Source organism: Lissotriton helveticus, chromosome 2_1, assembly GCF_964261635.1.
Source record: "Lissotriton helveticus chromosome 2_1, aLisHel1.1, whole genome shotgun sequence".
Lineage (NCBI taxonomy): Eukaryota > Metazoa > Chordata > Amphibia > Caudata > Salamandridae > Lissotriton > Lissotriton helveticus.
In genome coordinates this window covers 267,559,962-267,575,873 of record NC_136059.1, presented here as the reverse complement: position 1 = coordinate 267,575,873, position 15,912 = coordinate 267,559,962, and the positions used below count along the sequence as shown (strand labels likewise).

The 15,912-nt window shown below is 45.4% G+C and overlaps 1 protein-coding gene across 1 annotated transcript in view; it reads right to left on the bottom strand.

The window, feature by feature from the left end:
• Positions 1-9,490, bottom strand: part of MEX3C (mex-3 RNA binding family member C) — a 42,600-nt gene extending 33,110 nt beyond the window's left edge. The window contains exon 1 of the mRNA XM_078674809.1: positions 8,954-9,490. Within this exon, the coding sequence (XP_078530935.1) occupies positions 8,954-9,488 (535 nt within the window). The 5' untranslated portion in view covers positions 9,489-9,490. The remainder of the gene's footprint in view (positions 1-8,953) is intronic.
• Between the last annotated feature and the right edge of the window lie 6,422 nt (positions 9,491-15,912).

Here is a 15,912-nt window from a genome sequence, read left to right as displayed (position 1 = left end):
CCGAAACTAGGAAGACGGTCACCCAGGCCCTCGTCACCAGCCGGCTGGACTACGGCAACTCCCTCTACGCCGGCACCACCGCCAAACTCCAGAAGAGACTCCAGCGGATCCAGAACACCTCAGCACGACTCATCCTGGACATCCCCCGCCGCAGCCACATCTCCGGACACCTGAGAGACCTGCACTGGCTCCCGGTCAACAAGAGAATCACCTTCCGGCTCCTCACCCACGCACACAAAGCCCTACACAACCAAGGACCAGGATACCTCAACAGCCGCCTCAACTTCTACGCTCCCACGCGCCAGCTTCGATCGACCAGCCACGCCCTCGCCGCCGTCCCCCGCATCCGAAGAGCCACCACAGGAGGAAGGGCCTTCTCCTACCTGGCCGCCAAGACTTGGAACTCCCTCCCGACCCACCTCCGCCTGACCCAGGAACACCTCGCCTTCAGGAAGCAGCTCAAGACCTGGCTGTTCGAGCAGTAGCGGACCCCCCACCCCCCCCCCCAGCGCCTTGAGACCCTCCGGGTGAGTAGTGCGCTATACAAATGTTCTGATTGATTGATTGATTGAGGGCTTGGGTACTTCTCAAAGGTAAGAAAGGCCTCCTACTTAAGGAGATGCAGCTTTACCGTGAAGTAGGTTTTTTGCTAATAAATGTGAAATAACTTTGCAGTTAGAACATCTTTTTTTGTGGAGAGTTCAGCGCCAGCTTTACCCCGGTGGTAACGTGGCACCGTGTTTCTATACTTTAATACAGTATTACACGTTTGTAATGTGTTAATTTATCAGTGAACATCCGTAAAATTTATAGAAATGTGTGGCAACACGATTACTGTAAGCTTCTATTAGCACAGGTCCCTAATTGAGGAGATATGTCATAAATTGAATCCGACTATTAACTACCCGTCTGTGTACAGATTCAAGGAGGAGAAAAAAGTGATTGCATGTCCTCAGCTGGGTACCACATGTCACTACCAATAATGTAGATGCTTCATGTTAATACCGAATTTCTGTCCAGATTCGCAGCAGTGGCTTACCACCAACCAAAGAAAGAACGCAAATGTTGGGCAATGCAAGGAAAGTTCACTGCAGTGGTGCCTTTAAAATCCTGTTAAACTACTGGCCAGTTCGCTTGCCTTCATTATTTAAGCTCGCACAAGTAGTCATAGAATACTAGCAGTGGATGCAGTAGATCTTCTACGGTCTGCTACCCACTATAGGCACAACACCAGATTGAGTTTGTCTGCAGGCCCTGCGAAGTCCGAAATTTAGCAGAAAATAACTCCATCCAAGAAGACTCCCGACTGGGGTTTGAAAGTAGGGGATTAGCGCTATTTATCTCAAGAAAGCTTTAGACAATAAGAAGATGGCAGACTTCACCCGCAATCTGGCCCATTCCTTATAGCCACTCAAGTGCTAAAATCAATTTTCTCTGGAAATAGTAAAAAGAAAAAACTGCCAGCATATAACCGCACATTTGTAAAAGGATAACCCATTCCATGAAAATAGCTGGGAAATGAAAGCAGGAAATGTAATATTGGTATTTTATATAAGTAACGTAACCATAGTATTAAGTAAGGGTAGGGGCCACAGTACCTGAAAAGGGGTGATAATTAATTCCTTCAATGTGGGGGACCAGTGTACGATGCGCCTGTTTTGGCCAGGTTCAGATATTAAAGAAATTCTGATTTTTATGGGTTTGAAATAATGGTGAGGATCAGAGGAAGCCTTCTGAACTTCCAGCCCCGTTGGCATTGGTACGAATCCCAGGGAGAGAACTTAACCGAATCCCAGGGAGAGAACTTAACTGGAGGCGAGATCAATATAGTTGCTGACCAAGTGACTTCAATGGAGTTTGCCGACAGCTTTCTTCATGTGGAGAAGTGTGGCTCAATGGTTAGAGCGGCAGACCCTGATGCAGAGGTCTAGCCCGGGACCAGGGTTCAATTCCCCGCCTCGGCGGGTCTTGGGCTCAAAAATTCCACCGACCTGATAATTCTCGCCTCAGTGCCTATTCCAATCATGGAGTCCCACTCTGCAACTCTGGGCAATAGCTTGCTTAATCTCCACAAAGGCCCCCACAACGCTAAGGATGCCTGGCCTCCACCTTGGGGGTGCCCAGGAGTGGACACCTCACAGGGAAAGCCAGGATGGGTTCCACAGCGGTATTCATACAAGCGCCTTGAGACCCTTGCGGGTGAGTAGTGCGCTATACAAGTATCAATTTACATTTACATTAAACTGATAAAAACATGACAGCGCAATGTCAACAGAAGACAGCCCTGCACTGCACCCCAGAGTCATTTAAATATTGGTAGTATGGTAAACCCTATTACCACTAGTATCGAACCCAGGACAACATAGATCTTGAGATAACGGACTGCAGATAACCTATTTTGTGCAAAAGAAATCTACAGACCCACCACATCCATGATTCCATCTCTTTGTTCAGAATGGATTTCGCAACATCTCAGTTTCGCAACACCGCATGTTTTTTTTGTTTTGTTTTTTGTGTGTTTTTTTTTAAATGGCTTCAAGAAAAGGTTTGCTGTGCTAAGATAGCACTCCTTATGACAGGTAAAGTTTGGGGAAATATCCAAGACAGTTTTTGCAGTTTTATAAGTGGTTCTCTGCTTCTTATTTTTGCAGCTTTTACATTACATGCGTGCAGTTTGTGAGGTAAAGGTGTGAAACCTACTGAACCCGGAAAGCTGTACATTTCTGAAAAGTAGATACATTTCTGAATTTAGAAAGGAGTCATTAGTGTACATTGGTTATGGTTTCTCCACGTCAAAAGTTGTCCAAATCGATCAGGAAGAAAATACATAGGTGATATTTTAAGATGTCATTTTTTTGTCCCAAGGACCAATCTACAAGAGTAATATATGCGGTTACGTCCAACAAACTCCTCCAGTTGCAGAGGTACAGTGTTTGCTGGCTGTCCCAAAAACATGCGATATCAAGAGCCATCAACCGGGCTACAGTTATGCTTTTGTACTGTGTACCAACCGTGCATCAATTAACAAATCCATTGAAGGACAAATAAGCATACAGAAAAGCGATGTGTTTCTGAAATGAGCCGAAGAATCTGAGTTTAAGACCATTGGTTATTTGTACGCCTGAATGTTGCCCATATGATTTACCCAAGTGATTCAGAAGGCGACTGCAAAAGATGTTTTTTATGTCACACTGACTTACATTTAGATGCCATAAATGGAAAGAAATACGATTTCAAATGGTCTACATTTCCTGTTCACACACCTATCCTGATAGCAAGCACTAACAGAGGCAATCTGTCTTGCCTTCTTAACGTGAGAGTCAAGCTGCTGGCTTTGCCAATGTTTGAATTTAAAGTATTGTTTTACAAAAGTAAAAGACATAAAAACCAGCAAAATACTGGAAGAGGTGCAAAACATTTTTGATGGTACTTCAAATCTGTACATGGAGTTATATGTTTTCAATCTTTATAAACGGCATAGTTTTTCTTCCAAATACTTTTCACTCAGGAAACTGAACAGAATTTAAAAAATAACTACGCATCAGAATGTAAAAGTAACCACTTGCCAAGACCTAATTTACTTTTCAGATGATTCAGCCTTGTGCTTTTCTGAAGTAGTACAGGTAGAAGATTTATGGGCCTCCCTCCAGAAGAAATTTCATGATAAGTATATCTTCTACCTCAGACAACAGCAGAGTGCAGCAAATGACCCTTTCGATTGTACCATAAAAACCTGCGAGCCAACGATTGTGCTTTCATGCAATATGTGGAATGCAGGGGTTAAAACAAAAACACCCCTTAAACTGCCCGCTTTTCCGCCATACCCCAGCAAACAAAAATGTGTTGTTGTGCTCTTACAGACAGGCTGGGAGGAGTGGGGAGAAATACAGTGAAGGCGAAGAATGTATATTTAAGGGGGTGAAGCAGTACACAAGGGAGAAAGCTAACAAGCATTTATAATGCAATGGTCTCGGCATTATCAAAGGTAGAGCTATTGGCATTGCTCATGACTTTTTTTTATCATAAATAAATGGCATTGTCATTACATTGCCAATAGCTTAATCGTTTGCATATGCGAGACCTATTGCATTAGCACCCACTCACAGAGTAAGTAGTAGAGTGAGTAGTTGATAGTGAGTAGGAGAGTTATTAGTAAAGAGAGTATTAGAGAGCGAGTAGTAAAAAGTGAAAGAGTGAGTATTATATAGTGAGAGAGTGAGGCAGGATATAAGTCCCTTGTAGGTTTATATTAAACACAATCGTTTTCTCAAGCACAGTGCAAGCGCTATACAGGTGAAACCTAAAATGTGGTGTTGTTGGTGGATGTGGTGTTGTTGGTGGATGTGGTGGTGGATGTGGTGATGGATGCGGTGGTGGATGCGGTGGTGGATGCGGTGGTGGAGGATGCGGTGGTGGTGGATGCGGTGGTGGTGGATGCGGTGGTGGTGGATGCGGTGGTGGTGGATGCGGTGGTGGTGGATGCGGTGGTGGTGGATGCGGTGGTGGTGGATGCGGTGGTGGTGGATGCGGGGATGCTGGATGTGGTGGTGATGGTGGTGGTGGATGTGGTAGGGGTGGTGCATGTGGTGGTGGTGGTGCATGTGGTGGTGGTAGGGGTGGTGGTTGATGTGGTGGTGGTGTATGTGGTGGTGGTGTATGTGGTGGTGGATGTGGTGAATGTGGTGGTGGAGGGTGTGGTGGTGGTGGACGTGGTGGTGGACGTGGTGGTGGACGTGGTGGTGGTGGTGGAAGTGGTGGTGGTGGTGGATGCGGTGGATTTGGTGGTGGATGTGGTGGTGGTGTTGTTGGATGTGGTGGATGTGGTGGTGATGGATGTGGTGTTGTTGGATGTGGTGTTGTTGGATGTGGTGGTGATGGATGTGGTTATGCCTACATTGTGTTGGCGAAATAAAGTTATTTTGACTGACTGACACAATTCTAGGATATCCCTCATGAGCCAACAGACACCTAATTTCATGTTACCCCATTCTAACCCTCCTTTAATCGTTTACACTCCACTGGTTTACCCTCTTAGCTCGATCTCCATCATCTATTCCATTAGACTCCAATCCCCTCCATAAAGGATTGCATAACCACCACCCTCGACTTGGCTTTCCCCTCGTTTATCACAAGCCTGGTCCTTCCTCTCGACTTTATTACCAACCCCATGGCTCTCACAACTTGACTTCACGTGCACCTCAAACTTCTCTTGATCTCACCGTAACCCTGGCAATTCTTTCATTGGATTTCCAGCCCCAAAATCTCACTCCGATTATATCACCAATTATGTTTAGTCTGCGCCCGTCTCCTCTCGCTCGGCGCTTGGCAGTGAATGCCCTCTGCCTGCATCTGAAGCTATCCGCGCGCAGCAGCCTGGTGATGCATGCGGTGTTTGAGCCCGGACCGTGCCCCGCTGCTGTTAAAAGTCCCCCGGCTGCCCCCGAGTCGTGGGTGCCACAGCCGAGGGTGCAGGCGCGCGGCGACGGCCCCCGGGCCAGAGCTCCCTGGCATTGTCTCCACTCCCGGCGCTCGGACGGCGGAGCCCTGTGTTACTTCGGCCTGTTCCAGAAGGCGCTCCCCACGGCCCCCGGAGCTCCATTGCCATGCCACAGGGCCCGCTCCCTGCAGGAGGCCCCTCCCGCCCACGGGCCGCCGCTCCCGGCCTCGGAGCGCGAGAGTGGACCGGGGAAAAGGGGCCTGGAGCCCGGGATTGCAGGCACGGGGGCGTCAGCCATCGGGGGAAGGCAGAGATTCACAGCGGATTACAAGCCTCTGAGGACTGGCACGGGAAGGGGCTGAAGCTGGGCTTCTTTTCATGTGTGCATGGAAGCGTGTGTTTAACGGATTGTGTTTTATTTAAAACTTTGATATCCCGATGGTAGGAAACACAAAAGTCCGCTTGGAGCAGGGAGCCGAGTGCGCCTCGCAAGCCTCTGAGGACGGGCGCGGGAAGGGGCTGAAGCTGGGCTTCTTTTCATGTGTGCATGGAAGCGTGTGTTTAACTGATTGTGTTTCAAAACGTCGATATCCCGATGGTAGGAAACACAAAAGTCCGCAGGGAGCCGAGTGCGCCTCGCAAAGCCCTGTCTCCTCGGGACTAACCAGGGGCTGGCTCCTACCTACATATGCACGGGGCTCGGGCTGGGAGGTACATCTGATCACAACCAGGTTTCTCCGTGGCGAGGCGGAAATGCCTCGGAGAAACACATGGCCATTTTCGGATTCGGGGGCGTGGTTTTTTTTGCTGAGTGACGGATGATGTCACTGATTAAAAAATGCAAAAAACCACGCCCCCGAATCCGCTCAAGACGGGGCTTGAGCCGAGTGACGCCCCTCTCCTCCAATGGCTGGCCAGCATTTACGAGGCCAGCCAATGGAGAAGAGGGGTGGGTTCAAGCCCCACTGTAGAAGTGTCATAAAATCTTCGGCTCTGCCCACTGCTTCGCAGTGCGACGGTAGCCTCGACCTAAAAACACACGCATTCACATGGAGTGCCGAAAGAAAAAGAAAAAAAAGAAGTTCCCCAAGAGTGAGCAGTTTCACAATAGGTTTTTCGCAACCAGGCAGCGTGGTAGGCTCAACCAAAAAATGGTACGGAACTTATGTGGGTGGGCCTATCACCAGCACAAAAGACCCAAATGTAAATCTTTTCGGGTAATGTTTCCGGTACCACAGGCATTTCTAAAAGCTATATAACTGATGGAGTCATGGGTCGTGTGACTTACTCAGCTACACATACTTCTCATAAGGCACAATAAACTGCAAACACACCTAGACTTTCCGCACCTATCAGAGGGAGAAAGTTTCAAAATCTACAGGAACAGCAAAAGTCCTACCACACAGGTTTCCTACACCTCCCCTGATAAGAACCGTATCCCCCACTTATATGTGTGTGTGAGCATATAACAACTGCAAAGGCACCAATATGCAACGCAGCAGAGACAGTAAGATTCTTCCTTGACATTTCTATCTTTTTGGGGAGGTGGGTAATTGCAGCATTTGGGCCCAGGATCCGCAAGAACTTAGACACACCTATCAACCTCAAACATTTGTGAAAGCCACCAAAAGAGAACGGAGTGGTTGGGTGTAGAAAGGACATCTCTACATTTCAGTTTGATACTCCTTCCTAATTTATTAAGTACATACCTTCAGTACATTAAAACCCATCCATCAGCAGTCAGAGCTTCACTGCTTCTCTGCTCCAACTCCCCGTTACTTCAAAAAATAACATTCTTATCTGGAGCATCACATCTCTAACTGTTCCACTACTTACCACATAATATCATACCACACGAGCTTATGCAAATACTCCAAATTTGTCCTACCCATATTGACCTGCAAATGTTACACTTTGGCTAACAGCACAGGATGTTGGGATTTGGTATAGATAAAAGAGAGGGCTTTCAGTAAGTAGGACGTTATGGCGCTCAGCTATATTTGCGTGTGTGTCAAGACCGTTAAAAGTAGATATGGTGCCAGCCAGGTAAGGGAGACCCCTGCAACCCCTATGTGTGTGTGGGGAATTCCCACAACAATATCGTGCTGCCAAGTCCTGGGCACTCATATACGGGAGTAATTAGAAAAATCCACTAAACCGTAAGTCCATGAGAAAGATCAATTAAATAAAGTTTGCAGATGAGTTGTTTCTTGTTTCTTTTAATTTTCTTTGCGTTGTAAATCAATCTGCATAGAACAACCAGCCGACACGTGTTTCGTCAAGGGAAAGTAGTCCCACGACTCTTCAGGGCTGTGTTAATGGAAGCAAGGCGGCGTAATCGAGAAACAAGAAACAACTCCTCTGACAAATGCCCTACCACCAAGAATGTCCACACATGAGAAAAATGGCACTACACGTGTGTGAATAGGCACATTGCTCACGATATCAACTGTTCACAATTTGTAACCTGTGAAGTCAATGTACTGTAAATGTGGTCTTCATATGATCCCAGTTTTGATCCATTCCCATGGCGCAAATGGGGTCCTTTTATTGGGAGAAGTATGGGAACACAAGATGACGAGATTTTGGCTACTGACTGATAGTGCCCCGCATTACCTGGATTCAGTATACACTTCCATTAGATCCCAATCACATTTCACTTTCGGTAACAAAATTTTAACTTATCCAAATTTTGACATCAACTTCACGTCTCTAGACCACAACCTTGCATATATCCATCTATCTCATGTTTACAGTTTTCTACTCCCCATTTTATGCAATATCCCTTCTAACTAGGCCCTTGTTATATTTTTTCTTGCCACACACCACTTTATTTGCTCCACATTTACTATTAACTCAGGTTTGATACGCTCAAATTGTAGTACTCCGTCTCACCACCTTGTTAATTCAGATAATTATTCTAGTGATATCTCCCCAATTTTCTCTGTGTCCCACCTACTCACCATCTTCTACCTGTTCTTCACGATACCAACTCTTGTGATATGTCACTATTTTCAGTCAACACAATACAGACTGTTCTTGGTCTCTCTACTACACTGATACTCCTGATATCCACCTTTAGAACTCCTTTAATCATCAAATATTCAATTAGTTATGTGCCCCTTGTACCTCAATCAAAAGCTCTTGATCCACTGTCACGTTTAACTCTAGTATCCAGTAGACCCTCTCTCAGCTTCACATAATCAATGAACCACACCTTCTCTCTATGAGAGCTTTCTATAGAACTCTTTCCTACCAGGCTCAGATTGCCACTCGTCAACATCTAGCACATCGGCCTCTCCCACCTTTTGATCTTGAATCTCCTTTCTTTCACATCATTTTACGAAATCTTACACCACGGCCTCTCATGATATCACCCACTCGTCCTTCATCAGCCTTACCCCTCCCAGCTTCCACAAGCATCTTAACCTCATGTTCACAGAAGCACACCCGTCAAAAGATCACCATTCTTTGCTGATGTCCCACTTTTTCTTTTTTAACTCACAGCACACTCACCCTGGCGCCCTACGATCTCGGCGACGTGCTCTGAGGTAGGCACAGGCACGAACTCGTTTGTGTTGACGCTCCGCCGGCTACTGCGGATGAGCGCGGCCTGCTCGCCCCCGTAAGCCTGGGCCAGCGCGACGGCCATACCCCCGTGGCGCCCGTCCGGGTAAAGCAGCGGGGCCTCGGGTTGTCCTAGGCTCTCCCCGGGAAGGAGCAGCAGCACCGGCCCGTCCTCATCTTCTTCCTCCCCGGACTCGGCTTCCTCCAGCGCCCGTGGGGAGTCCGGCTGACCGCAGCCACCCTCTTCCTCCAGGCCGAGTACAGCCAGGCGCTCCCGGAGCAGTGCCGCTTCCATGTCTAGGCCGTGGCCCCCCTCCTCGGGCAGCAGCGGCCCGGCACCGCTCGGCATCACCGCCGGGGCTTCAGTGCGGCCTAGGGCTACCTCTCGGACGGAACCGGCGCTGCCAAGCCGGGAGGGGGACGTGCACAACCACCGGGGGAAAGATGCCGGAAACAAGACAGACCCACAAAAAGACGTGGACATGTCCAAAAGATGCTAGCACAATTGCTCTATCGGACTGCCATAAATCCACGTAAACGGAGAAAACATGCACATTCTTAAGAAAATGCATACGTAAACCCATTTAAAGACGTTTTTGAATTTAGAACCATCATGATACTATTTAATGCAGTCACACAGAATCAATGAAATACGTATTTGTCAGAGTTTATGAGATTCCGTGGCCATTGCGCGAGTAACCAATCCAGTCGAGATTTTTACTTGCATTGCGGTACTTGTAGTTCTTGTTTTATAATAGGTTGACCAGGCCTACAAGTCCAAAATACTAAGAAATCATTTTGTTTTATTTATTTTTGCAATTTGTTTAGCGTCAGAGCGCTTTACAATAGTAGCAAGTTAAATGGGTTACAGCAAGTTACGGTAATTAAACTTGGGAGTTGACATGGGTGGATGCGTGCACCAGTTAACCACTTAAGGCAATAGCAGCAGTTGGTTAAAGGTCGTATACAGTTTAAGCATCGATTTAGGTTGTGGGATCACATGACAACATAGCTGCCAAGGTTTCAGATTGCTTATGTGTGACATTTTCATAATGTCAGTGTAATTATGAGTGACATTCAACAACTATGAGTGACACTATCCTCGAACAAAAATTAAGCAATGAAGAAAGGGAAAATATATCAATATAAAAAATTACAGTCATTTGAGCAACGAGAAAATGTATGATAATCTTAGAACTGCTGCAAAGCACCAGAAATGGAAGGGCACTAACCAACATGACACACAGGCTCTCCACTTTGGGACACGACTGTAACCAAACTGAAACAGCATGTGAGAAAGGCCCCAGCAATTGGCTGTCAGCTGCCTCAGCCTGCTAAAAAAATATAATTACTAATCACAAATGTATTATGATCAAAGGTAGTTCAGATCTTGGTGGAGAGAGTACTTCAGTATGGCGGAGGGTAATTAACCAAGGTGTCTGTCAAATAGGAGTAGCTAGAGGCCATTTTTGAAGGTGATTAGGCGGGTGGTTAGGCAAAGGAAGGGAGGCTGAGAGTTTCAGATTCTTGTGGCACTACCAGAGAAAGACTGGTTCATGTATCGTTCTCAACTGAAGTGGGAGGTTCCAGGATCAGGGATTGGGCATTATGGAACCCTTATTTGCTCCAGAGATTTTTGTTTCTCGTTTAGATAGGATGGTGAAGAGGAGTGCAGCATCCTATGCCTGATGCAGGTTATTTTCCTGTTTCCATTACCTTATTAGTTGAACATTCTTTCACCAGGAACAGTTTGAAGGGTATCCATTTGACAATGATTCCAGAAGCTTATGATTCTTCCCTATTAGATGTCAATGTAGTTTTCTTGATACGAAAGAGGGTATGCAGTTCCTCAGGTAGGTCAAAGGAGGTAGAAGGAGATATGTCAGGGTGACACAAAGGGGAATGGTGGTCCTAAGAAAATCGGAAGGAGTGAAATCCCTCATTTCGGACCTAAGGCCCTAACACACCCAGCCAGCTAGGTGTCATGCTTCATCATATGGGCCTGCTCCTCGTCGGGTCGGTGCTGCAATACCCGACGGGCACCCATAAAGGGACTCTTTAGTGGAGATCTTTTGTTCCTTGTCATTTGGTGCAGTGGGGGTAAGGGGCCTAAGAAGTGTAGATGTAGTGAGAAGTGATTAAAACAGGTTGGGTAGTCCAAAAACACTTTTGTTCAAATTGGTTCGCCACCTGATTAAAAGGGGGGAAGAGTGGCGACTATCTGAAGTAATGGTTCAGGGAAACTTCGATCTACTCTTGTGGGTCAACATGTTTCATGCCAGATGGTCAGGAGGATCAGTGGCAATTCATCAGGACCTAGTGGATAAACTATCTACACACCGTGGAAGGTGGGAAACCTACCTACCATGTATCAGCGGTGCGAGTAAGGACGGGTGATTTATTAATAACGATGATAGATAATTTTTGACGATAAACTCTTCGATATCCGTATTAACATTCCTGCCTTGAACTACACTATCCAACTGATGCATTTGTACCATTACATTATTAGGCTTGTGCTGTTCCCTTTGTTCGCTTTTGACTATGACAACCTTTCTGTTTTTTTGCATTCTACCTAATTTGAGATCTGTGTTTTTACAGCAAGTGATCCCCAATTGTACGACACCACAAGCCAAAACGAAGACAATAATAACTGGCAACAGTGATTTGCAGAGACCGGAGATCCATTGTGGGAGCCAGGAGAGCCAATTAAAAAAACACTCCTGCACAGGGGCGCCTCCTTCTTCATGCATGGTTCTCTGTAGATTATGCAGTGCTTGGGTGGCAAGAGTCAAAGTTCCATTGGTGCAGCACAAAGTGAAAATCTTGGCACAGACCCCTCCCTTGATTGCGGTCATTAATTCCAGCACATACCAATGCTGCATTTCCATAAGGCGATGACTTGCATTTCTTCCTTGATCAAATTAAGGCCGATCTCAGTGCTGTTCATTATCTTGGGCATTTTTCACCTGGCTATTTGGAGCCAGCGGGCATTACCTTTTGTTTATAGGGTGAAGAAGGGTATTGACCTCCACAGCAGTACCTCTGTGAACAGTCTAAACTCTTCTGGGATGTCCGTGAACTGAGGCCAGCCAAAATAGTCTGCAGCTCTCTTCTGGTGAGCTTGGCGCAGCAAGGTGGTCTTTTTCTTCAAGGGGTGTTGGTACAGCTCTGTTAGTTTTTCTCAGGGAATGGCCAGGGTCAGGGGGATGCACAGTCACTAGGGAGCACAGTCCCCTCTAACCAGGAACCATTTGGGTGTAGGCGTGTTCGCCACACTGCCAGTAGGAATCCATAAGCGTGAAGGTTCCCATTGCATATCTGTAATGTGCACTATTATGCCGCAGTTAGTACTTGTGCCCATTGGAAGCATTCCTTTTCCTCTGAAACACAAGGCATACAGGGTGAGTTTTCGCAAAATCAGGGGTTGACTAATCCCTTCTAGCCAAGTGTATCCACCCAGCTCGGTGTCCCAGATTTCCTTACATGGGTTAACCGTACTTTAATTGAACCATACCCCGTTCAACTAATTCCCCTTTTTATTCCCAAGCTGGATGACCCTACACAGGAACTCCATATCAAGAGGCGACTTGTTAAAGAAAACCACCCAAGATATGCTAGGGCCACCCTCGGTCCACAGATAAATGCAGGAGTGGATGTGTTTGTGCATTGAGTTGGTGGTTTTGCTAACTCCAAGAATCTTTTCTCTGGGATGTCTCGGGGAAAAACAGTATATTCCCCTATGGTGCCCATGCTATGCATCCTGTCCTGGTCGGTCTGGATATCAAGAGCTATAACGCTGTTGGGTTGGTGTCATATTGGGTCAGGATTTACAACTGCCTTATGAGGTTCTATCTTATTGGGCTGGATCTTGGCCCTTATCCTGCATAATTAAAGGTGAATAAGGCACTTGGCGTTTTCGGGGGCTACCTCATGAGACAGTTAAAGCCTATCTCTGCCTAACGCATGTGGGGTCAGCAAACAGACGTAACATGACCTGGCTGATGCCTGGGAGCCAACTGAGGTCATGTGTTGGTACCAGGTGTTATGTAGGAGTACACTATGCAGTGTGTGGTATTCCCATGTTTGGTTTAGTGTAATTGTAGGCAGCATACGAAAGCTCCCTACGTAAGTGCTGTATTTTTCCATTTGTCCCCATTAGTGACTCTCTTTTGACTCAGCTGTTCCTCAATGATATGTATGTGTGGGAGTGTAGTAGACCGAGGATACATATGCACAGAAATATACATAATGTTTATCGCAATGTGGTAGTTTGAGGTGTGATTCCCTTTGGAGCCATCTGTGCTCTTCCGGTGGCTGTGTTTCTTCTGCCCAATTGGAAAATGTTTGCGGTCTTTATTTCATGGTTGTCATCACCATGGAAGGGCTCAACCACATGCAGGAATGGTGCACCCACCTAGGTTTTATGCAGGCTGTGGGTCATTCCTCCTTTCATTGATGTGAGTTCAGAAATTGTCCTTTTCCTCTTTCGTTATTAGTGTAAGTTGAAGACACGTCGCGTTGGTGCACTGTGGTTGTCTACTCTGTTACCTGGTTTTGAAAGAATTTTTTTTTTAATTGGTCTTTATTATTTCATTTTACATACAAGTTACTTCCATCCCCTCCCTTACCCACCCCTCCTCAACACTCAGACATTACATTTCATTATATTACATAAACCAGAAATATTGAAATATCACATACTTGATTCGTCTGCGCAGCTAATTTTGTAAACGTTACGAGAAAGGGGTATACCCATTAGAGTCACTGGGACCTGGGTGGGATACGGTACATAGAGAGAGGGGTCCCAGTACACACTATTAATCTGCTAGGTCAAAAGGAAATCCCTGGGTATGCACTATAGCTACTACTTGCTATATTGCTATGTAGATTCTATCCATTCATAAGGTCATTCATTCTAGCCTTCTAACACGGGCAGAATACTCCAGCGAAAGTGAACATTGGGTAAAGAGTTCCACACTAAAAAGTGAACGTTCACAGTCTGTTTATTTTCAATAGGTTAAAAGCCTCTGGTTACACAAAATTACACAAAGTTTTTGGTTAAAAATTCAAAGATAATTCTTTGAACAGGTACAATAAAATAAATCACAGTTCATTACACAAAGAAAACAATATCACAGTCAATTAAATCACAATTCTTTGCACAAGAAAAATAAAATCACAGTCAATAAAATTGTACAGCACAGAAAAAAAGTTTTTATAATCATTACTCGTCCAATACACATACAAATAAATTCTATTCACAAACCCCCTATCCCTGTGGCCTTAAGATACTCCTGCCACCTTTCTAGATCCACTGGCCCTTTCTTAGATATTAGTGGTAAAGTATACAGTATTAAAGATACAGTAACATCTGCTACTCCCTTGGCCTTGTTTGGATTTTGGTAACAAATGCGTCGACGCATTTCGGTGTTGTACTACTCGATGTTGTAACACCTTCATCAGAACTTGCCGTCTCTTTGGGGTCACCGGCTTGTAGATATATATTTAAAAGTCTCTCGGGGGTGATGCCACTTCTCCTAGTAAGTAGGTCTTTCTTCTATATATTGGTCGGGTCGGTCTCCTCTTTACATTTTATTTTTCTTGTGCAAAGAATTGTGATTTAATTGACTGTGATATTGTTTTCTTTGTGTAATGAACTGTGATTTATTTTATTGTACCTGTTCAAAGAATTATCTTTGAATTTTTAACCAAAAACTTTGTGTAATTTTGTGTAACCAGAGGCTTTTAACCTATTGAAAATAAACAGACTGTGAACGTTCACTTTTTAGTGTGGAACTCTTTACCCAATGTTCACTTTCGCTGGAGTATTCTGCCCGTGTTTGAAGGCTAGAATGAATGACCGTATGAATGGTTAGAATCTATATAGCAATATAGCAAGTAGTAGCTATAGTGCATACCCAGGGATTTCCTTTTGACCTAGTTGTCTTTGTACCCTGTTCCCTGGTGACAGTGGGGTACTCTCTCTCTTATTTACACACTATTAGTCAGAAGAGGAAAAACAAATGAGAAATATATACATAAGTAAAAGAACACAGATACATATACTTAGTTGGCGCACTGTTATTTAATCACAATGGGCCTAGAGGTACAGTATATCACACATGCATTACATCTGATATTGAAAATACATTAGTGCCCCAGGGAGTGAGGGGGAAAGAATGGGAAGGGGTGTGTGTGAGAAAAATATGTGCAAGGTTTTAAAAAAGGTAAACAATGCTAGTCCTCAGATCAAAAGTTTTGAGTTAGTCAGCACTGGCTTCAACATAGAGCCAGCTGAAACAAACGGAACAACCAATGTTCATGGCAAATTAAGCGAAACCATGCTCCATGCACTTATGCAGATATCCTCAGTGTAAGTGGCGCAAGCTGGTAGGGGGATAGGTTGTCGACGTTTCGACCCCAAACGCAGAGTTAGGTATCCGTAAAACCTTAAAACGGGGTCTTCATCAGGAAAGGGGTGGTGTGGTGGGGCAGGGTTACCTAGAATAATGTAGTGCAATAAGTGACAGAGTAACAAAAGCAACACAGTGAGTTAAAATCGCAGGGGTTGCCAAAGGGCATTTACCGTGAAAAAAAACATGGGTGGTTGGGCCGTCCGGCTCTAATCCAGGGAGAACCAAGGTCAATCTGCAAAACATTGCAAGAAAAAGGGGGGGGCATAAGCTCCAGGGAGGAGACATCTCAAATGGAGATCAATTATAAGTATACACAATTAGTGGTAGTCGATATGAACTTACATGGATCAAGGCAAAATCGTGATCAAAAGGCTTTGTTCATAGGAAATAGACCAGTCGCCACGTAGGTCAGCAATTACTAAAATAAATAAATAAAACACGGAGGGAGCAACATTAGAGTAGGGCTCGCCTGGAGACAAGGAGAGTCCT